This window comes from Sturnus vulgaris, chromosome 5, assembly GCF_052056855.1.
Source record: "Sturnus vulgaris isolate bStuVul1 chromosome 5, bStuVul1.hap1, whole genome shotgun sequence".
Classification (NCBI taxonomy): Eukaryota; Metazoa; Chordata; class Aves; order Passeriformes; family Sturnidae; genus Sturnus; species Sturnus vulgaris.
Window position 1 is genome coordinate 30,514,094 of NC_142247.1, and position 23,109 is coordinate 30,537,202.

Sequence of the window (23,109 nt, forward strand, 5' to 3'; positions counted from 1 at the left end):
AAGCGGAGGAAGAGTGCGATACAATCTCAGGAACCACAGCACCGAGGCGATGGATTGTCACGAGAGCTGATGTGCGTGCTCGGGGTAATAGTTTAACAAGTGAAGGGAAGCACACTATTAAAGGCTGCTGTATTGGGCTTAGCATTCTTTTCATCTCCAACAGCCACCTCTGTGGAAGACCAAACCATCACACTGATGTTGAGCTTACTGCCGCCAGTTCCAAATATTTAAGAGTTCCTTCTCTGAAGTCATTTTGTACGGGCTCAACACTCCTTCCTTCACTCAGATTCCATGCATAGCACCCTCTTTCTTCTACTCCACTGTTACATTCTATCATTCTACGGTCCCAGAAGTGTAACAAGTGAAAATAAATTTTCTGGCTGGTTTGTACAATCTCCCCACTCAGTGCCCAAGATAAGCTGAGGTGTAAATCACAAGAGAAACTACTCTGTAGCAAAAAAGGAAGTGAAACATTGTGTCGGTTTCGCAACGACTGAGCTGGCTATGCAGCATCCCCCAATCTGTCTGACAGCATCTTCCTGATGTATCCTAAGGGACAGTAGGATGAGCGAGGTTTTCTTGACTTTTCCAGTTTCCGTAATTATACTTAGCCCCTTCACAACTGTAGGTCAGAGACAGAGACACAGAGTACATGGTTCCCTCCGACAAAACCATTTTGTCCAGAACCACTTCCACTCACCAAACCCTGCTGCAGCAGGCGAGGCTCGAGCTCTAGCCACCCCCACCTCCCTCCGGAGCGCCTTCCAGCACCAGCGGGGCTGTTGAGGCTGCTGAACACCCTGCATTCCTTTGGCTTCAAGCAGTGCCAGGCACCGCAGCTCGCTGAGCCCATCTTTCCACCCAGTGAGAGCTGCAAGCTCCTCCTGGCTTCGTTCCACCAAGTGCCAGTCCTGCTCAGTTAACCTTCGGCAGTCCCTCAGAGAAGGCGGGGAGCCAGCAAGATCAGTGGATGGTCTCCGTGTGTCCTTTGGAAGCTGCTCTGGCAAATGGAAACAAAGCAGCAGCATATTTACAGACCTGAGAACAGCTTGTAACCACTGGAGTGTTTCAGATGATACAGATTTACATTAAAAATCTGTAATTCCGACATGCCAAACAGATATTAAAATCCCAGTAACACACTGGATTCCTTTGGTATGCTATGAACTAGAATTCATTATGGAGGTACCTGCCAGGGTTCTCATGCCGTGTATCACATCCACCTGAGCATGTCCTGGGAAAGATTTAGGCTTTGGATAGTAAGAAAGTAGGGCAGTTGCTGTTGACAGCTATGCTTACTGTGCTGCTCTTGGCAAATACACAGAAGGAAAAGTGCCAGCCCTAAAATCAAAAAGGAGCAGATTCTGCTTGATATAAACACAGCTCCCCATGGGTTGCTGCAATGCAGTGGCATCTCCGTCCTTTAATTTCTTAATGATATGGCTGCCTCAAATCCAGAACTGGACACAGTGAGCTCCTAGCATCCATAACACCAACATCAACAGCTAGAAGGCCAACAGGAGTTGCCCATTTAATCTGTGTTGCCTGTACCCTGCCCGCCTGAGTTACTTGATTTTGTGATGGGAAACAGAGTTTACTTCTGAGCAGTACCTAGGACACTGGAAACCTGACCCTCATTCAAACACAGACTATAATCCAACAAAGGCTAATTATTCTCTTCATGTAAACAGAATCACACACAGAGTCAAACTGGACTGCTAGGACCCCTCTCTCAGTGGAAAGGAATGAGAGGGAGAGGTACAAAGAGGCAGATGGCGTATCTGAAACATGCTTTGTGTAGCTTTCTATTGCACATGCAGGTTTTCCTCTTGCACCTGTTTCTACCACTCAAACACCAAACTATTTAAAGACAAGGGACAGAGGGTGTGGAGGGATGCGATTCATTCTTTGCATTCTATTCCCCAATACTTGCAGGTCCTTGATTCCACTTTGTGTTACTCATTTTCAACTATTTTTCTCCCTTTTTCAAGGCACTACAAATTTGTGGCTGGAGAGCATGGAAAATTCGCATTCAAAGGGTTTTAATAAATTAAATGCCCTCAGGGAGTTTTCCAGAGAAACTGAACTCAATTAAATTAAGGGCCAGGTTCTGGACATCACTTCTGCTGAAATAAAACACAACCTCCAGCAAGGACATTTCATCAGACAACCAGTTAATATTGGTTCAATGTTTACAAAAACTTTCCCCTCTCCTTTGAAAACATGACAATCCACTTCGGAGCATTTCTACTCCATAGCAACAAAAATAAAATATAGAGGAGGAAAGGCAAAAATGCAATCTTCTAAGAACGTAACTACAACTCAGGTCTATTCAATGCATGGGGCAAAAGCTAAAAGGAATAGTATTAGTTTGTATCTCTTTCCATATCCTGTGAAGATATTGTGGAACAGGTCATTTTCTTCCCGTCAATCAGTTCTGCAGCCTTCCCCATTTGCTGTGCATGGCAAATGTACAGAGCACCTAAACAGATCTGCTCCCTATTGTTACCTGCAAAATGGACCAACGAGAGCACAAGCCAAAAGCAGCTGCCTATGTCTCCAGATGCAGTTATATTTGTCCAGAGGAAAAATAAATGAGTACAAATGCTCATCAGGAAAATTCCACTAATTTATTAGATGTCTTGTCCTTCACAGGATAGTTTGAGCCAAACAAGTCTGCATATTTAAATACAAAATACTTTCTGAGTCACAGGAGATTCCAGAAATGCCAGAATCCTGAGCTCCCCTCCCTCAACACAGAGAATAATCTCTCCCACCCACTTCTCTGCCCAGGCCTGCACTGCATCCACATTAGGGTCTCTGGCCCATCTTCTTCAACGTTCGGTTCAGCTGGAATTAGAGAAAACAAGGTCAGAAAAGCACACAGTGATTGATACACACTGCTGTTCCTCTCAGCAGACTTTATCCAATGCCTCTTAACTCCTTCCTCTCCAACTCTCTGACGAGAGAGCTCTTAAGCAAATATAGTCTGTCAAGGAGAAGAATAAATAGAACTCTCTTCACTCCAAAACAGCAGAGGAAGACGTGGGGTGAAGAGCGGACGCAAACTTGTAGCAGTGGTATCACAACCCTCATATTAAGTCCCCAAATCTCAGAATTTTGCCGAGTTTCCAGTGCAGAACAACCTCCACTGGGAGAGAGTGGAGCAGTGACAGAATGTCACCTCCTGGCCAAGCTCAATGCTGAAGCCATCTATGCTCCAGAAATCTCTGAGGCCATTTTCCAGAGCCATAGTTATGAAGTTAGAGATATGATTTTGGTTGTGTTACTGATGGGGACACCACATTTATCCAGGGACAATGGAATCAGCATCCCTGGACAGTAAAACTCTCCTCCTTTTCCACTGTAGCTCAACTGAGCACTTCTTATAAAAACATACCATTCCTCAAAGGCCAGCAGCTGCTGCTTAGAACACCTGCCTTTGCCCAGTGCCTTGCAGAGTGAGGCTAAGTCCAGCATGGAATTACACAGCTGTTTCACACAAGTGTAGGCCCTCAAGGGCCTGCACAGCCCAATGATTGCCCCATGTTTCCTACGGAGCTACACAGCTCTCTCGCCCAGGCCTCACCTCCTCAAACTTGTGGATCTGGCGGATGAAGAAGTCCCCATAACGCCGAGCGACCTTTGTGTCTGCAATATGGATCATGTCCTGGGAAGAGAACAGATGAGACTAGGAAAAGGACAGTGCTAGTAGCAGAGACACAGCAAGAACTGCCAAACATAAAGATCAACCTAAGGAGCTTCACCCCAGCCATGGTTCAGCATCACACGTATCTGACCTGTGCTAGTCACACAGCACCCATCCAGTTCTCCTTGGGCTTCCCTCATACCTTTGCCTGGGATAGGTCCCCAGTTTATGGTGTATTCATTTCCTACATTCTTACACACTCTGTTTTAGTCTTCCTTGCAGCACTTTGATAGTTCCAACCCTAGTTCACACTTCCCTCTTTTCAGTCATGCTATATGCCATGAGAGCTGGGCTGAGACACGGCATGAGACCTTGCAAGAAGAGGTCTGCTATAGGGACCAAGAACACAGGGCAACCTGGTCTTCTTCCTAGCAAGAAACCTAATAGTTACTGCTTTGACTAAAGTCCTACGCTTCCTGCTGCTGGAGCTCCAAGGACAGATGGTGATAGCCCCACAACTTGTGTTTAGATTCCTCCTAGAGCAGCCACAACTAAATGCTGTTCTAGTGCAAAATAGAACATGCCCAAGCAACATCTCCGCTTTGTCAAACAAAGGAGAGATCTGGGGTATACCTACAAGGACAATCCCACCTGACACACAAACAACAGCACTATCTGTCACTCAGTTATCACCTCCCAGAACACGGACAAGCAGCTCCCTCTCTCCTGGGGAAGTGTTTTCTAGGTATGTTGACTACCAAAGCTGCCTGTGATATTCCATCACTGTTCATCCACTGATACTCTTTTTATGCAGGGCTATAACTTTATAATGGGCAGCCAAGCCCTATAAATAGCAAAGGAAGAAGGAATGTCTCCCACAGAATGGAACAAAACTAGGTGCTGGGAATCCCAGAATTTCCTGGGTGAAAGAATTTCCCAGCCAGTAAGTGGCAGATACCAACCTTGTCAATATAGAAGTCAACCTCAGAAGCAGACTGAAACTCTCCATCCAGGGCAGATATGCCACTGGTCCATACCAGGTTCTTCATCTTGTGCTTGAAGACGAGCAGCTGGATACGGAACTCCTGCTCTGTGAGGTCTAAGAAGCCGGCCAGCTTCGCCACAGGCATGGTGGTGTAGAGCTTGAGGAAGCTACGGATGGTTGAGAGCTGGGCCTGCTGCTGAACTTCATCAGCGAAGACCTTGAGCTGCTGCAGGAAGGGCTCCTTGTGGTAGTTGGGGTGCACGTTGTCATAATTGGGCACCACAGGGGAGAGGAACTTGGGGCAAGCGTAACTGAAGAGCTCCTCGTAGACCTGCGCGTCACCCTTCTGCATGCGCAGCATCTTGTCCCCGTACTTCTCGCGCAGCTGCAGGTGGATGCTCTCGTCTATGCGCATGGGGTACATGGTGAGGGCGATGGCCAGCAGTGCGTGCATCTGCTCATTCTGCTTGTTGATCTGAGACAGAAAGGACACCCTGTCAGCACCACCGTGTGCTCAGGCTTTAGGGTGCCCGAGGGAACTGGCAGCTGCACTTTGCAGAGGAGGATCCTTTACACAGAGCACTGATGGTCCTAATGCTCAACGGGGACAGCACAAAGCAGCAGTGCCTCTGGGCAAAGCATATGGATGAATGACACATCAAGGCTCTCAGGAAAAAAAAGAGAGGGGTGGACAAGAGGAAGGTGCAGAGTAAATGCAACCAAAGCCATGCAGAACCCAGAGGGCCAGAACACGTTTGACTGTTTTGGTACAAGAACATGCAGAGAAGGGAAGGCAGATAGTTTAACAATCATCTCCTGGCAAGGGACAGTTATCAGGGAGGTCAGTGAAGAAAAGACTGAGAAAAAAGATTTGAGTGTGGCATGAAATAGACAGCTGTGTGGCTGAAACAGACAAACCAACTTTTTGAAGTGTCATGGAATTAAGACTGGCAAGATTTGGCTAAACAAAGAGTTAGGAATTAATCCTAAGATAAAAAGGAGACAGCAAGTAAAACAGGCACCAAAACCAGGAGGTAAGACAGCTTAGGTAGAAAGAGAAAGGAGCTTTGTTACAGCCATGTTTGACAATGATTATCAGATAACGGAAATATATCTGACAATGGCAGTGCAGCATTGGACTAGAAACACAACTAAGTCTGAAGGAGCAACAACGAGAGTATCATCAGCAGCTGATACGCATTAACAACCCTGCCTAGAGCTAGAGTTCAGATGGACCTGGGACAACAGTATTATGGGGAACACCCGAAGTAACTAGTAACATAGCTAAGAGAAAATATTAACACATGGCAAAGGAGTACAGAGGATCCTCAGTCACCACCACCAGCAAAGTCCAGGATGACAAAGCTGGACTATTAGACCTAAGCTATCGGGTGATAGAGGAAGGATGGCAAAGAAAACAGCAGCTTTTTCTTCTGGGAAGTCTAGTCTATTCTCTCTCTTACCATCTCATACTTGTAGGTCGTCCTCTGAAACATGCTCTTTGTCCTCTGGATGTAGAGGAGGATGTTGGCAAAGACACGGATGGCATCCTGGTAACGCCGCATCATGAGATATGCAAAGCCCACATAGTAATAGGTGGTCACCTGGCACTCAGGCACCCGGGAGTACATGCTCTGAGAAGGAAGGAGTAACGTGATATGTTAGAGGGGAAACAATCCAAACCGCTTGTTAGCCACAATCCAGCCACCTCTGCTTTCACTCCCATCCCAAGTACAGAAAGGAGAGGGTTAATTCAGGATACCTCACCTCCCGCCCATCCCTGCAGCAGCTTCCTCACTGTTTTATTAGATCATCCCATTTCCTATGTTTTGCAGTTTCAGCTTCCTGCAAAAAGAGGACTCTTGCTCCATGCCTAACACTGCTCTGCTCAGTTCCCTTTCCCCTCTATTTCACTCCACATCCTGTGCCAGGCACTACATATGTAGATCTGTGCCAAGCCTCGGCCCAAATACATTTGCATCTGAACTTTTATTAGCCACAAGCAGCACTCAATTCTAAGGCAAAAACAGCCTAGGTGAGAGCGGGCACAATGAGAACAGAAGTCAAAAATACAAGAGCTACTGACAAAAGTAAGAATGGCATGTTCAGGTAGTTACTGCAGTACCACTTGCAGTTCAGCAGTATTTTCTGTAACAACACTGCCTTGCACAACACAGCAAACCTCCTAAAAAACTCGGCAATTGTGCTGCAACAGCATCAGGCATTATCATATGGCTTGATTTAATGCCAAAGCTCCAGCTGTGCTCAGCCACAAACTCCTAACAGCTACAGCAGATACAAACAGTTCCTCAGCTGGAAGATTCAGTACAGCAATTTTTCACCAGCATGCATGAACAGTGGAATTTGGAAGACTGCAAAAGAAGGGTTAAAGCATGTTGTATTACCTTCTTGTTGAGCTCGATGTTCTCCAGCACTTTGATGGCTTGGTAGTAATCTCCCAGCAGAGAGTGCAGACGCAGCAGCCCAACCAAGCTGAAATAGCCCAGCATCTTGTACAGGGAGTGGCGCCCATATTCACCAGCCACACTTTCAGGGTCACCTAGGGGAAAAAGGATCCATAATGCAATCCTCCAAGGAAGAAAGCTTCCTTTTCAATACTTTTCTGTATAAAACAAAGGGAGCATTGACTGAAATGCAATCACTGGTCCTTCTCACCTAAGACCAAGAGAACCAGTTCCCAGCCAATCCATCCACCGATTATGGGTTTGATCCAGCTCCCAAACAAAGTTAAACAATTTGGGTCAAATCAAAGCAAGGCAGCACAGACACCAATGCTGCTTGGCACCACCCAAAGCTCACCTCCACTTGTGTAGACCTCCAGCTGTCGGTTGATGTTGGATTTGTCAACAAGAGAGTGCAGCACATTAAGGACACTGTGAACATTCCAGATCTTGGGGTTGGAACGAAGGAAATCTATTTCCTCTTCAGACTTTTTGGCTGTTTTACAGCGGTACTGGCTGAAAGACTGGAACTACAGGAAAAAGCAGAGATTCAATGATGAGCAGCTTGTTTGGAGACGCTCATCTAAGTACACTAAGCTTACAACTTGCTCACACAAATGCATTACAATAAACTACAAATTTCTTGGGAGAAAAGTTTCATGTGAAATCATACGGAAATTAAAATGGCAGATTATACCACCTTTAAAGCACCTAAAAATATTACACAGTACAGAAGGAAAAGGCCAAAGGACAGATTGAAGAAGGAAAGGATCTCTTAGTAAAGGCAACTAAACACAAATTTGCTGTCTTAAGAGGTAGAAAAGAGAATGACCGAACTATAAGATGTGTTTGCATACACGCATCTTTTTCCCCTATATATACACGTCCTTTTTGTTCTCAAGATTGACAAAACAACACTTGAGGCAGCTCTATAATAAAAGGTTACAGAGAAGGGAAAATATTCTCTAAAGAGAAAAATCAATAGAATTTGAGATCTGTACTGTTGCACTCAGAACAGTAAGTGGAAAAATATTTCTTAATGTCAAGATCACAGACCTCTGCTTATTTCAAATCTGGTCATCAATGTCTCAGTGCATGAATAAAGGTTACTGACTAAGAAAGACAGAAATTTTGTTCTGAAAGAGAAATAGGCACAAAAGTTCAGGACTCCCCAAAGAGCACCCTGTAACTTAAAAGTCTGTATGTTTACAATTACTTCATCCACCTGCTAACACAAGAGTAGCAATGATCACCAAAGATTTCCAACCTGCAATGGTACCCTTGCTAGGGAAATCCAGCAAGGGGAGAGATGGAAATTTTATACAACTAATAAAGACAAGGCCACCCCAAAATGGCCAGTTTTATAATCACATGCCTGGTATATGAATTCATCAATGATATCCCAGAGCCACTGGTTGGGCAGTTCCAAAGGAGCAGGGCCATCAGCATCTGTGGGAGAACAGATGACAGGGTTAACACCTTCAGCAAGAACATTGTCAGAACTGGAGGAATAGACAAACTAAAGAACACGAGAATTTTCCTGAAATGGGAGATGTTGAATGAAGCTTCCTGTAGGGCTGAGATATGCAGTTTTGACTACCTCAACTGCCTTCACTTTCAAAGACTATGAACATGCACAGGGTTAATCTCTAGAGCGTGACTGCTCAGCAGCAACTCTCAGAAGCTGCACACAGACTGCAGGGGTTTATCCTAACTGATCCATTCGCCACATGAAGCTTGGCAGGGTGTCACAAACACTAACATTTTTCCAAGGGGAATTAACAACAGTAAACAGTTGTGAAACATTGCAAGTTTTCTTTAGCTTACTGCTTCATTTTTACTTTTTAATAAAGACAGGTGAAGCTGTTCTCAGCAAGACAGAAAGCTAAGTAAGTTTCATTCTTTACAGTATTTCAGAAAGCACTGGAAACTAATTTCTGCTTTTTGTGGTTTTAAATTCATTAATTTAAATTGCTCTTCATTCAACAAACTCATACATGCACAAAGCTCATTGACTACCTTCCCCTCTACTGTTTATAAACAAACATGTTGAAGTTTTTCTGACCCTTTATTCAGCTCTGCCCTTTCCATCTGATCTTTCTCTCTGAAATTCACAAATCAGAAACTAATTGCAGCAACTCACTGAGGATGTAGTTGAAGAGATTGCAGTAGTTGTAATAGGACTCAAATCTCTGCTCCAGCGTGGGCCCCCCCTGCAAAGAGAAGTCAGCAGAGTCTGCTTCATTTCAAGCAGGGCACAAAGGAGTTCATGGGCAATAACATAAACACAGTCACAGTAGTAGAGAATTTAGTTCAGGGGTGCTAAAGCAAATATTCAACCAGAACACCCATCAGCATCACACAGAAAACCTGAAATTGTAGCACTGTTGTTCGACAAAACAGGCATTTCTTTTCCTGTACAGGTAACTTTTTCCAGGATGTCAAGCAGTCAAACCTTCTGTGAATATTCTGCACTAACCTTCCCTGTTCCCCTCTGCTGCTCAGATTCAAGAACTTCCTACTACCTTCACCAGCTCTCCTTCCTTCTCTGTTCAGGAGAAGCCTGAACACATCAACAATACTGTTTCTGGACATCACTTCTAAACATTTTGACCTACTGGTTCTTGTTTCAGCTGGAGACACTGAGTCTGAGAACCACTAATAGCACAGCTTGAGAAACCAGTTTCTCCTGTTGAAGCCTGGCTTGGGTTAACACAGCAGCCTTTCAAAAGTGTCCATTTCTCCACCCTCTGGTCCAGAGTAAAACTGCAGTTATTACTTATTTACCCATAAGTCATGCATTTGTTGAAATTTTTTCCTTTAAGAACCAAGTACTATGACTTTCTCACTGACTTCAAAGCAGCTTAAAAAAAAAAAGTTTGTTTAGTTTCACAGAGCATTATTCCTTTCATTTCCTTCTTCTCCATCCTTTATGGTACCCATGTTTCCTTTTTCATAAGGCACTCTGATCCCATGTGAGGTTGTTCATGACAAATAATGCACCCTCCTCTTGTGCCACCCCTTCTCGCTGCCAGCTCATTTGAAGAGGAGCCACAAAGAAACACATATAAGCAAAAAAAAAGGAAAATACAGTTACCTTCCAAACACCCCCTAACTCACTAACCATTACATTTGCTGTTAGCAACAAAGAGCCTCCTAAACACTTAGATCCAGTCTCCTGATTCATCTGAACTACCAGAGAAACCTGCACACTCATCATCACTAAGCTTGAAGACACAGCTAATGAGCCTCAGACAGACAATCAAGTCTTTCTTGCTTTTCAGGAATCAGTGAATCCTTACTAAACTAACAAAAGGCAAGAATTTTAAGCTTCCCTAAAATGAATATGTGACTTACAGCTCACGAACCCATCCAATCCTGCCTTGCAAAGATTACGGGACCACTGATACTGTAGTGGCAGCAAGATATGTCAAGTTTGCTGGCACAGAGAAGCCAGCACACTACCCACAAGAAGACACAGGACCAACACTCACGCTGACTTTGGCGTAGATGTGCCTATAGTACAGCTCCTTGTATAGGATCAGGAAAACTGCATCTGGAAAAGATGACAAAAGAGGACATTAGCAAGCCACAAGGCCTATTTAGCCTCTTGCCACAACAATAAAGGGAAGCACAAAAAGATGCCTTGCTCAAGTCTGACTTCTTGCCAGGCATCTGCTGAAGGAAGTGCCACAGTGAACAAAGGCAACTGATTCAGGCAGCAACAACACTGTGCACCTCCTAACTCAGGATTAGGAGGATTCAGTTCCTTCTCTCTCTGACAACCCAAGGGAAAGTCGGAGACTCACCATTTCCAACCTGAGGAGCAATGGCCTCAGCCTCTGGCCATGGAGTGTTCTTAAAAAACCTTTCTGTTAGTTTTGTCCAGCTGAAAGACAAACAAACATGCGGTATGAGAAGCCACTTCTCACTCAGTATGACAGTGCTGGAGTCAGAGATGACAACAGAGAGAGGCCTTGGACTTGGTGAAAGCTGAGCAGCACCACCGACCCCTGTTAGTAAGTCCAACACTGAAGCAAAGAATGAGAATTGCAAACTAAGCAGTGAGACTTTAATTTATCCACCAGGCATGAAACAGATGTGTATGTCACTTCCACATTCCCTTTATGTCAAGCTGACGTGGCTACAAGCAGGAGTAGAAGTAGTTGTTGGGAAGAGACACAAAAGCTACACCTCACAGCTTTCTGCAAGCTGTCTGACTAGCACCACTGAAATCCCTTTTTTGCAGCCTCCCTTCCTGTTAGACCAGGGCTGACACTACCCTTCAGACAGATCACAACTCGGGCATACTTACACTAGCTTAATGGGCTGGAAATACCTAAGGATTTTTTTTCCACAGTAACCAAACCCAACCTGTTTCAGAGAAAGCCCAAGTTTGAAACAGCACAGGTAGTAGACAGCCTTTCCCTTTAACGGCATCACAGTTAAAACAGTGACTTCCACCTGCTGGAAGGACAGTATTGTACCTGTTTTCATAAATGTCCTGGATCTCGTACACCTTCTGGTCAATAACATCACTGGAAACACGGCTGGCCTGGAGCTCGTACACCTTCTGGTCAATGAGATCTGACACTGTCTTGTGAAAATACTGAATGAAGTTTTTGATTACTTCAGGGATCACCTGGTAGGTCTGCTGTTCGTACTGGCGCTCGTAGGCCAGGTCTTGCTTGGGGTCTCCTGTGGAGAGAGAGGAGCAGTGAGGGAGGAGCAGTGAGGCAGCCGCACGGCTCAGCCCGGGCCCGCAGACCCAGCCGGGCGGAGGCAGGCCCGGGGAGCGCGTGGGGCCCTCACACTCACCCGTGTGCATATCATAGTCGTTGGAGTACGCGTAGGGGTCGTAGGCAGCCTGTGGGGAAAGGGCAGCAGTGAGACCCCGCGAACAGCCCAGACACGACACCCGCGCCCCCCAGGCCCCCCGCCCGCACCTCGTTGTCGTAGTCCTCCCCCGGGTAGGCCATGGCGGCGGTGCTGCACGGAAAGAGCTCCGGGCGGAAACGCGGGACTAGCGCGGCGCGGCGCGGGCACAGGGGCGGGGCAGGAACGGGGTGGGTTGAACCCTTCTATTGGCTAAAGCAACTGCCTGTCTTTGTCCTGCTGAGCCGTCACGGGCCGGCCATGGCCGCTTCTCTATCTGATTGGAGAAGACAACTGCCCGTCAGGCTCCCCTGGTCACAGACCCCTTCCCGCCCCGCCTCTCTCCCACCAGCTCCCTCCCTATTGGCTGCATGCAAGGGTTTTGTCGCCCTCCATTGGTCGAGAGGCCGCGGCCCGCCCCGTTGCTATGGTGACGCCCCGCCCCTCTCTCCGGTTCGGGCCGTGACGGGATGGAGGGCGGCGGTGGGGCTGATGGGGCGCTAGGCGCGGGGCCGGAACCGGGACCGGGAACGGAGTCAGAGCCGGGGCCGGAGTCGGAGCCACAGCCGCGCATCGCGCTGCCGCCTCTGGGACCGGGCGCACCCCTCGGTTATTTGCACGTCGTGTGGCAGCGGGAGGAGCCCGCGGGCAAGATCCCGGCCCGCCGCCTGCGCAGGGCCGCCCGCCTCCACCGCCGCCTGGGGCCGACAGGCAAGGAGGCCCACGGTGAGCGGCGGGCGCGTGGAGCCGCTGTTCCGCTGCGAACAGCCCCTCCTTCGGCCGGCTCCGCACGGCGCTGCGGGAGGGAGGTCGACTCTGCTCAGTGGGCGGTGGGGAAGGCACCCCGGTCCTGAAAGGGGACGGTGCCCGTCAGGAGTGGGCGGGCCCGCTGCCGGCTTCGGGAGGAGACGAGGAGAAAGATTCTTACCTGGTGCCTCCATCCGGCAGCAGCGTGATTTGGCCCCGCACTTGTGCTCGAGCACCGAGATGGAATGTTTCAGTAGGGAAACTGCCTTTTTCCTCTGTGCTTTCTAGTAATCGCTTTCTTTCCTCCATAGCTCTGAAAAGGCTGCGTGAAGCTGCCAATAGCAATGACTTGGACACAGGTAAGGCTTCTGTCAGTCCCACTTGGGACCTCTTCTTGGAAGGGCGGTCTCCTGCTTTGGGAGAGGAGGAAGCAGGTGCTGATAGTTTGTGGACAGGATGCTTTAGATGCTTCAGATCTAGAAAATAGTTTTTTAAAGCTCTGGTTTGTTCTCTGAGCAGAGTGGGGCTGGTGTTCACTTTTTCACTGCAGCTGGTTCACAGTGTTAAGTTTTCCATCTGCCTGGAGCTAAATCAGCACTGCACTGTCCCAGCTGTTTTGGTATGTTCTTTTGCCCAGTCGTTACCAGCAAGAGAATAATGGTTTGATTTAGGTGGAAGAGTTACGATTATCTAAGCCGTACTCTGTGTGATGAGGCAGCGTGACCCAGTAGATTAGAACCAGAGCCAGAGCTGAACTCTAACCTTCTAGTTTCTGCAAAATGCCCTTCTGGTTGATAAATTCTGCTTTCCAGATGTCTGACCTCAACACTACATCTTTCTCTCTCAGGCTTTGTTGATTGAAGCATATCAAAATTAGTTTATCAAAACTTAAAGTTTTAGTAGTTTTTGTGATCTGTGTTCCTACAAAAATAACTTAATGACACCTTTGCTAGATGCTGGCAAAAAGTAATATAAAAATAACACACTATTTATAATTAATAAATATTTATTGATAATGACTAAACAATTAACTAAAAAAGCTAATTAAAACAATTAACTAAAATTACTAAAAAGTTCTGATATTTCTAACAATTCCCCTCTTTGGAAGTGATCTTAATTTCCTTTAAGATTACTTCCACTTAAATCATTGACTATCTAACAAAACTTAAGACATGAAAATGCAAACATTTTGCCTGTGTCTTTTTATCATATCATAGATCATTCATTCCAAATGAAATTCCAAATCGGGGCATTATCTCTTTTAACAATATCTTGGTAACTTCTCTTGCTTTGTTGGTGCAAATAATAGCTATCCAAAAAATATGTCAGCTAAAACCAATAGGTATCAATATCCCCCTTGTCGAGATAACTCAGAAAAATGTGTTTGCCTATAAACTCCAAGACAGTTTCCTCTTTTTGCAGTCCCTAGAGGACATATTTTGTCGGGCTGTGGATTGTTTTGCAAACATATTTTACACTTGCTGACTACACTTTTGGTTAGTGGTACTTGATGTTTCAAGTTATCTCTAATAGCTTCGGCTCCCCAACGTGTTTCTCTGTGTTTATCTTTGGCTATCTCATCACTGCTTGGGGTACTATGTACGTGTGTCATTCCATTTCTCTTTGCCTTGGCAGTATAACATCAACTTTAAAATACCATTTTGGTGTAAAATACCGTGAACTGGCACATTTTTCTTGATTATCTAGTAGATAATCTGGCCACCAGAGGATGCAAAATTCTATTAACTATGTCCGAGTTAAAGAATTGCTTTTAAATTCTTTTTAGTGCTGCAAAATACAGCCTAAAGGTGAACATTTGGGTATTCTCCCTCTTCCTCGGCTCGAGAAGAAAAACAGAATCTCACAGTCAAACTAAAAAAAAAAATTAAAATCCAGCAATCACTAAAACTGCCATGAGAGAGCGCTCTGTGCACACAAATGCAGTTCCAGTCACTAAAACACAGTAGCTGCTGTGCTAACGCCGAGGAGAGAGCTCTGAGCAAACAATCCTCGCTTTAACAATTTACATTACCGAAAACCAAACATTTAAAATTCACAGTAAACATACAATGGCTTCAGCACTCTTAGAGCAAGTGAATTTTCATACAAACTCAATTTTTACTTATAACACACTCACATTACCACACGCTCACATTTTCCAGCACTAACACATACTATAGGCTTTAATAAGCACAGAAATACCTGAGCAAAGCCTTTCCACAGGGTGGCTCTTTGTGCAAGCAGCACTGTGTCTGACTAATTTGTGGGCAAAGCAGACGGTGAAGACTCAAACCACACCTTTTGATAGTCACTTACAAAGTTTTACAATTACAGTTTTCCAGCTAGGCAGTAGGACTCAAACACAATTCCATTAATATTCACTTAGAGAGTTTTATATTTACTTTTAATAGAAATAGCCAATTATAGCATCACTTTCTTAACTCTATAATGTTAAGACAGTGCAAGCTTATGATTAAGTATGCCTTTTTAAACTTTCAGTAATGTCTTAATAAACTCCCAGAGGTTTTTGCCTTGAACTCACCTGGATCAGAGGATTGAAAAATTTCCCTGAAATGACGTCTTTCAATGTGCACCAAAGTCCTTGATCCTGCAAGTCTGTGGAACTCAAATGTGTTGTCTCACCTGGATCACCAGTAAATTGTTACCAAATCCTCTGAAATTGCTGGGGTGAATAAACCCCTCTAACACTTTCTTTTTAGTTTTAGTGTGTAAGGTGTTATTTTGTTCTTGGCCAGGAGGGATTTTTGTGGCTCACAAAATTCTGGCCTCCACTCAGACACAGATATAAAACTTCTTCACTTATTTATGCTTTATAGCAAACAAAGAAATTAATGTTCCTTGATTATAAATTACATAATTCTCTTTTATTAATTAGTATTCTGTCCTCTATGGGTACTGAAAATTAAAGTTTCAGTAGTTTCCCCAAGCTGTGTTCCTTTAAAAGTATGTTATGACAGCTTTGCTAAATACTGGCTAAGAATAATTTAAGAATCACACACTACTTATAATTAATATATTTATAGATTATGATTAACTAAAGCAATTAATTTCAAAGTTAATTAAAACTGATAACTGAAATTATTAATAAGTTTTATCATTTCCAACAGGAAGATGAAAGAATGCGGTTTTATGGAAGTCTTGGTTTCAATCCACCTTGGATTTGATAGACAGGTTCCTGTGTTTACAATCCTCTTGTGTTTTGTTTACTGTGCAACTTGAGGAAGTGTGCTATGATTAATTTATTTTTCTTCTACAAGTAAACATCTTTGCTGTTTCCTGTGGTGACACTGGGTGGAGAGGTTATGTCATTCCTACTTGGTTCAGGGGAAGAGTAGCTAAAGTGTTCCTATTAATGGTTCTCACTGTCAGTCTCCCTGTCTTTCTTCTGAAGTATTGAACATTCCATGGTAATGCCACTTCCATCTTTTCAGGTGTTCTTTTCAGTTCTGTACCACACTTGAAGTAGGAGGTGTACAGGAAAAAATTCAAAGGTGGCTGTAATTCACTTTCTGGAAGCTGCAATGAATGGTGACTTACAGTGGCCTGAAACAGTCTTGACTGTTGCAGAATATACTGTTTTAAGATCTCAAAATATAGAGAACCTTTCAGCATTTTTATCAGCTAAGGAATGAGCTCTATTTTACATAGGATGATCTCCAAACAACAGGAGTGACAGCCCTTACAGTTGCCACTAGCACATGTTTCTGTAGGTGCTATTTTTATGCTATTTTTATTTTTATTTTTAATCTTTCCACCCTTTACTGATCTCTTGGCTCTTGACAGTTTGGTGCATTCCCCTGCCTGTTTCCCAAACTCTAGCCACCATTGGTTAGGAAGGGGCATAGTCAAAACAGGTGTGAAGAAGTGGCTTTTCTCACTACCTGTGGTTACTTCTGACCACGGGTCCGTGTTGATGTCAAAAGTTTACACTGGTGCACAAAATGACCATGTAAATCCACAGGGAAAGCCCATGGAGGGGTAGTAAACACAGGATGCTAATTCTAGCCTGGGAAGTGCCTGAGATGCAGCTGATTAAAACCAAGAGTTAGCCCCATGTCCTTCTTACCCTTTTGTATTCTTCTCTAGGTATTTGCTGCTGATTGTCCTTGGAGCTTGAAAATTTGGCTAGGTGGACCTTTAGCCGTTAGAGCTGTTGGCTTATCTTTTATGGCAACATGTGGAAGGTAGTGAAGGCTGAATCACAGGGTGGAGGTTATGCTGCTAAGGCTGGTTCTGCTGAGCTAGGGTTCTGGTGGGAGCTAGTTCAAGTTCAGTTGACTTAGCACCTGACAGCATGTGTATCTAGCCCCAAAAGAGCAGATAGCCTTACTCCTCTCTGATCAGGTATCCCTTCAGCTTACCTGCTTTCTTCTCCTTGGTTCTGTCAGTGCAGCAACTCTTGGAGGACGGAGCTGACCCCTGTGCTGCGGACGACAAAGGCCGGACAGCCCTGCACTTTGCCTCCTGCAATGGCAACGATCAAATTGGTGAGTGCGGGGGAGTTCTGTATTCCAGCCTCTCTGTGGCAGGGATTTTGAAGGGTGCTCTTTATTTTGATTCAGCACCTGTCAGAGGTTTCTCTTTCCTGTTCCTTTTGTGTCAAATTGCCAGCTCTGGCCCGAGGGCTTGCCATGTCTGCCTGCTGGAGGAGGAGCAGGACCTCCCAGTTCTAGGGCTCTACTGGTGCAGAGGGAAGGGTGTCCTTCCTCCCAGTTCTTTGCATCAGGGAGCCCAGGAACAGTAGCACTGCATGGCTTTGTGCTGGGTCCTTCTTCATTGCTGTGCAAATCCCTGTCCCTGTCTCAGTAAAGAGGCTGATGAGCTCAACAGAATCACCCGTAAGGCTGCATGGACCTGTGGCCCATGTGGGCCTGACCTGTGGGGCAAAGGGAAGGGACTGATGTGTCTCTGTTTCCTTGTTTCCAGTCCAACTGCTTCTGGACCATGGGGCTGACCCAAACCAGAGAGATGGGCTGGGCAATACTCCCTTACACTTGGGTAAGTGCCACACAGATGAGCTTTGCATGCAGAGAAGTGAGGTGAGAACCTCCTTACTGTTCCTTTCCTCTCCACCTTCCTCTTGCCTGTGCCTCACAGAATGTATCCCCGAGTTTAAGGACCTAGGAGAGACTTTTTGCACTTCATTAGATTCACTCCTTACAAAGATTTGGAGTCAAAGAAAAGGTTTGAGAAAATTGATTTCCCTTCCTCTGCCAGCCTCAAGGAGTGCAAGATCTGTTCCAGATAGAGTACTCAGGCTTGAGTGGGAGGTTACCTTAGCATTTGGGCTGTTCCTCTTTTCCCTAGCAAAGAAGCCCTTTGGGAAGCAGCAAGCTCTGTGCTTGAGCAGAAACTCATTTTTGTTTGTACCTCTGAGTTGTGTGTCCTGTGTTTTCCCTCCCCAGCTGCCTGCACAAACCACGTTCCTGTCATCACCACGCTGCTGCGCGGAGGTAACATTTCCTGTATAACAGTTACAGCCCGTCCCCTTCCTGCCCTGTTGATACTCTCCAGGGACACCAAATCCAGATGACAGACCTCACTGTCTCTGCTCGTGCATCTTGCAGGGGCCAGAGTTGATGCGTTGGATCGAGCTGGCAGAACCCCACTGCACCTCGCTAAATCAAAGCTGAATATCCTTCAGGAAGGATTCTCCCACAGCCTGGAGGCTGTACGCCTTGAAGTGAAACAGGTAAAAAAACCAGTCCCATGTTCTGGTAAGGTGGTGCAGCCCCTGGCAGCCTCCTGCACCCTTTACGTAAATGCCTGTCTGTAGGCTCTTAACATCTGTGGGACGAGTTGACTTCCGTTTTCAGATACCTTCCTTTTTCCCAGCCTCTACTTTAATTTTTTCCAGGGCCTCCCTTGGCTTTGGTAAGCTAAGGATGCATTGAGTGTCTGAATTCTTGGACTGTATGGAGCATTCTGTTTTCTTCAACCACGATGTAAGACAGATGCCTTGTGGCAGGAGAGGGACCAAGCACAAGGCTGTAGCTGTAGCGTACACATACTCTGTATTTCTAGCACAATCTACTGTGCTCCAGTATGTAGAGCCATGGAACAGGAAAGCACTCCTGAGGCTGCAAATGCAGGGGACATGGCCCTCACTTCAGAAGCCACATAGCACAAGGATTTTTATCCTCTGTGCACAAGCGGATCCTGTTGGAATTAGAAGGCCCTGCTTCTCACAGTGAGGGAAGCTAACTAGCCATAAAGAAAAGTTTGGTGCTTTCAGGGCTAGACCTTATACTGCTTTAGCTGGTCTTATCTCTCTTCCCTGTTCTTAACCAGGCACAAGGATCACAACTAGTCTGTCTGTGACTGGTGAACGCCTCTGGTGATTCACCGGACTCCGATGCTGCCATTAGTGCCATGTAGTCGCTTTGCCTGGATTCGTCTCTAGGGGTCATGTACTCTGCCATGTGCTGCAGCTTCAAGGCTGTGTGCTTGGCAGTTTAATTGCAGTTTATTTTTTCCCTATAAAAACACACCAGCCTAGTGCAGGTCTCTGATGTTTACCTCTTATGCCTGTTTGTTTCAGATTATCCAGATGTTGCGGGAATACCTGGACCGTCTGGGGAGGCATGAGCAGAAGGAACAGCTGGATGACCTCTGCTCCAGACTACAGATGACTAGCACAAAGGAGCAGGTAGGCAGCATTGAGCTACTCTGACTCACCTCCTTGCATTGTGGGCAAATTACATGATGACTCATGATGCTCCTTTAGGTAAACATTCAAAATGCAGAAAGCATTGTAGTGTCAAACAGCAGGGAAGCTGAGGGCAGTCAGTTTAAGGCCAGGGTCAGCACAACCGCACGGGGTTGCAGGGCCTGGGGTCTTTTCCTACAAAAGACTGGCCCGTAGAACTAAGCTTAGAGGAAACAGGCCTGACACCTTTGTTGAGTTTTGGGTACTGTAGCAACGTGCTTGTATTTTAAGGACTGGCTAAATCACACAGAGTGGAGGCCAAACATCACCTCCTGAAGAATGGGGAGAAGCTCCCATTGCCTTAGATTAGGGCTTGTTTGATCATGAGGATAGTAGCCCTTCTGCATGATTGTTGGCACCAAAAGGAGCCTGTCCTAGTATAAGATCAGCATGGGCATTACTGTCAATTCTAGTGCAGGGCTGGTGTCTGCTGCATAGGGCTTTCTTCTGTGGGGGTGGCTGGCTGCACAGCTGCATTCCTCTCCCTAATGGCCATCTGTATTCTTCTGTAAGGTGGATGAGGTTACAGACCTCCTGGCTAGCTTCACATCACTCAGCCTGCAGATGCAGAAGATGGACAACAGGTAATGGGCTGCAAATCATCTTCTTGAAGCAGCAGGAGAAGCCTTAGAGAGAAGAAAAGGAAGCTGAAGTTTGCTTCCCAGATCGCTGACTAAACATTGCTGCCAGCAGCCATTCCTGCCAGACTGATTCTCCAGTGGTGCTCAGACTGTTCCTGTTGGTGCTGCCACAGCTGCCCCCATGGGGAGGCAGCAGGCTCAACAAAGGCAACAGACAAGAATGCTGCAGCTGTGACTTTGGGGTAAAAGAGCTGCTCTACTTTTTACCAGATGGGCTGGCGATGAATAAGGTATCCTTTCCAGAGATATTTTGCCTTCTCCTAAGTATGTCAGCTCGATGTTAGGTGGTGACCAATGCCACGTGCAGTTACCAGCCCTGACTAGTGTACTCAGCAGCTGGCCAGCATCATGGAAATGCTTGGAACAGGCACCTTATGCCACCTCCATACAGCTCAACTGCACAAAAGAGAAAGTGAATGCCTTGAACAACAGAAGGCTTTGTGCTGTGAGAAGAACACACATTTACTTCTGCATGCTAGAAGCTGAGCAAACATTCTGCCTTAAGAAACGTGCACTGAGGCTTAATCCTCACCTTCTCCAGGGCCTGCTGTCAGAGGGGAGAGAATGTATCTGGTTGCAAGTGGGATACAAAGTTTTTCACAGCTAGACTAACACCTTTCACTGAACCCATTTTTCAAGTCTGCTGCAAGTTAGTGCTTAAATATTACAGTGTAACACTGGCAAAAAATACCCAGGTACACAGCTAGCAGGTCGGAGCTGCCCTGATGTGAGAATAAGGATTGGAGGGTGATAGTCTTAATGCAGTTCTAGTCAAGACATCTACATCTTGCAAAAAAACACCACCATAACTAACTTTTGTGTTTCCTGGTACTGGCAGTCTCAGGCAAGAGGTCCAGTTGCGGCAGGAGGTATTGTGCATTCAGCTGTATTATTGGCCTAGGATGGAGGTGGATTTGCTTCTGCTTTAGCAGCACCAAACCCATTGCTCAGCCATTCTGTCTCTTGCTTATCGTGGAGAACCTTAAGTGCAGTGTGAGAAACAAATTGTGGCTTATGCAAGGAGCCTGAAGTGATGCAGCTATGAAGGATGCAGGGAAATGCTCTTGCTGCTCTCTCGCTTCTGCCCACTGTGGTTGGCAATAAAGATTTAGGTTGTTTTGTTGTAGAGCAGGGATCCAGGAAATCTCATTGATAGGGCACCAAGAGCGACAGGGTGACAGGAACATGCCAATGGTAATCTGAGTTCCCACCTGTGTACCACACCATGATGTGCTGGTAGCCATACCTGTCACACAGCTTGGGAGTCACTGATTTGAAAGAGTTTATTATTAGGAATCAGCTTAAATATGCAGCAGCCACAGTTGGGAGCATTCTTCAGAGATCTTTAGGTCAGCATGCTCTCTGGTATCTGCCTCTTGTCCAGAAGGAGGCTAAGTGGACCTCTCTTCAAAGCTGAGGTACCAGAAATAGGCATGGCTTTTAGATGGATTCATCTGAGGCCTGCTGGAGGACACAGCTGGGAGCAGCAGTCTCATGGCTGTGCTGGAGCTGTCACTGTGCATATTGATACTTCATTATGATGTGCTGGATGGGAAGGATGCTGAGGGTGGGAGACAATCTGACCTTTTTGTATTTTCAACTTCAATAAAATCCTGTCAGTCTTTTATGACTCCTCAGCCAAGTTCTCTTTTTCAGAGCTGCCCGTTCATTTTTCTTTACATCTGTTGCAGGCCCCATGCACAGCACTGGATTTGGTAACTGCTACTCTCATACCTGGTTCTCAAATCAGAAATGACAACACAAAGTTGTTTGAGTTCAAACAGCATTCTGTTTGCAGATCGAAGTACAGGGTTGCTGGCTGACCTTTTCTGATCCTGACTTCCATAGCCAAGAAATCCAAATTTAAAATCTAGGTGGTTGCTGTGAAACTGTACAAATATAGGAAAGAGAATCCAAGCAGGAGTGCTTCAAGCTGGAAGATGAGATATTTTGCAGAGAGGAAAAGCAGCCTTGCCTAGTGGCAGAAGTCGAGCCTTGCCCCATGCCAAATAAAATGGCAGTGCTGTGAAGAGACAGCAAGAGGATGAGGGGCTGGGGAGAGACATCTGGGCAGGGCAGAGAGCTTCCAGCATGGCCCTGTGTGAGGAGTGCGTGACCTTCATGCCCAATCTTTACTCAACTTGTTTCTTCCGGTCTTTGCAGCCCAGTCTTGGTGTCCACATACACTCGGCTGCCAGCGCTTCTGCCCTCAGCAGCCTTGTTGCTGAGGAGACCATTAAGGTGCCTGAAGAGCACATGGCTAAAATGCTCTTTATCCCTGCAGTTACTTCAGTTGCTGATGTTGTCTCTAAGTAGACGCCTCTTAGAAGCTTACCTCAAACCCAGGAATACATCTAGCTGAGACTCAGAGTGAAGCTTTTAGCCTCGGCACACGTGATGTTGTCCACAGCTCTTCAGGCTTTTGTCTTGCCTGGTGCTGGGTTTTTTCTTAACAGCTCCTGACAGAGGGGAAAGGTGGGGGTGCTGCAGCCAGCCAAGAGAAACTGTCTTGATTCTTTTGCCACTCTGCTCCCACCATGGCAGGAGAGGCAATAACAAACCAAATGGCCATAGGAAGTTTTGCCACTGCTTTAGCAGTAACATCAGGTAAGAAAAAGAAAGGTGTATCTGGTTTTCAGTGGAAAAAAAAAAGTGTATCATGTAGGAATTGTATTCTATGAATCACCACAGTCAGTTCTGCTTTCCTGCTCCAGGGCTTGAAGCTGTAGGCTACCAAAACAAATCATGTGTTTGGTACTGGATGGAGGAAAGTTCTATGTTTCTTTGTGTCAGCCAGTCATACCCAGAGCCTTAACTACCCTGTCATGCTCAGCAGCTGTATCCAGAATGAGAGGTGCTGGGCAGGTAAAAGGCTGTTCCAGGGAAGGAAGAAACATGGTTTACCACTGTGTTGAGAGCTGTTGACTGGCACTGCCTGGTTTTCTTCCTGCTTCTGGCCTAGAGGCTTCAGCTTCTCCCAGCAGCTTTTCTCTGTTTTTGCACCCTGTGCCACAGATTTG

At 45.9% G+C, this 23,109-nt stretch overlaps 2 protein-coding genes across 4 annotated transcripts; one reads left to right on the top strand and one right to left on the bottom strand.

The window, feature by feature from the left end:
- Window positions 1-2,611: 2,611 nt before the first annotated feature.
- Window positions 2,612-12,161, bottom strand: EIF3L (eukaryotic translation initiation factor 3 subunit L). Its single transcript, XM_014885322.2, has 13 exons — window positions 12,043-12,161; window positions 11,915-11,963; window positions 11,584-11,794; window positions 10,906-10,985; window positions 10,591-10,652; window positions 9,240-9,309; window positions 8,472-8,545; window positions 7,455-7,626; window positions 7,040-7,194; window positions 6,098-6,268; window positions 4,612-5,109; window positions 3,590-3,670; window positions 2,612-2,850 (listed from the first exon to the last, which is right to left on the bottom strand). The coding sequence occupies exons 1-13, from the start codon at window positions 12,073-12,075 to the stop codon at window positions 2,812-2,814; spliced, it is 1,695 nt and encodes a 564-aa protein (XP_014740808.1). The 5' UTR covers window positions 12,076-12,161; the 3' UTR covers window positions 2,612-2,811.
- A 235-nt stretch (window positions 12,162-12,396) lies between these two features.
- Window positions 12,397-21,726, top strand: ANKRD54 (ankyrin repeat domain 54). 3 transcript variants are annotated; one of them, XM_014885219.2, is made up of 8 exons: window positions 12,397-12,697; window positions 13,030-13,077; window positions 17,128-17,226; window positions 17,666-17,737; window positions 18,145-18,192; window positions 18,307-18,431; window positions 19,281-19,388; window positions 19,962-21,726. In XM_014885219.2, exons 1-8 carry the CDS (start codon window positions 12,442-12,444, stop codon window positions 20,034-20,036), a joined length of 831 nt encoding a protein of 276 aa, XP_014740705.1. In that variant the 5' UTR covers window positions 12,397-12,441; the 3' UTR covers window positions 20,037-21,726. The 3 variants fall into 3 exon arrangements, with proteins under 3 accessions (XP_014740705.1, XP_088021443.1, XP_088021444.1); XM_088165317.1 differs by having other exon boundaries at window positions 12,405-12,697; window positions 17,133-17,226; XM_088165318.1 differs by lacking the exon at window positions 12,397-12,697 and having other exon boundaries at window positions 13,027-13,077; window positions 17,133-17,226.
- The last annotated feature ends 1,383 nt before the right edge of the window (window positions 21,727-23,109 follow it).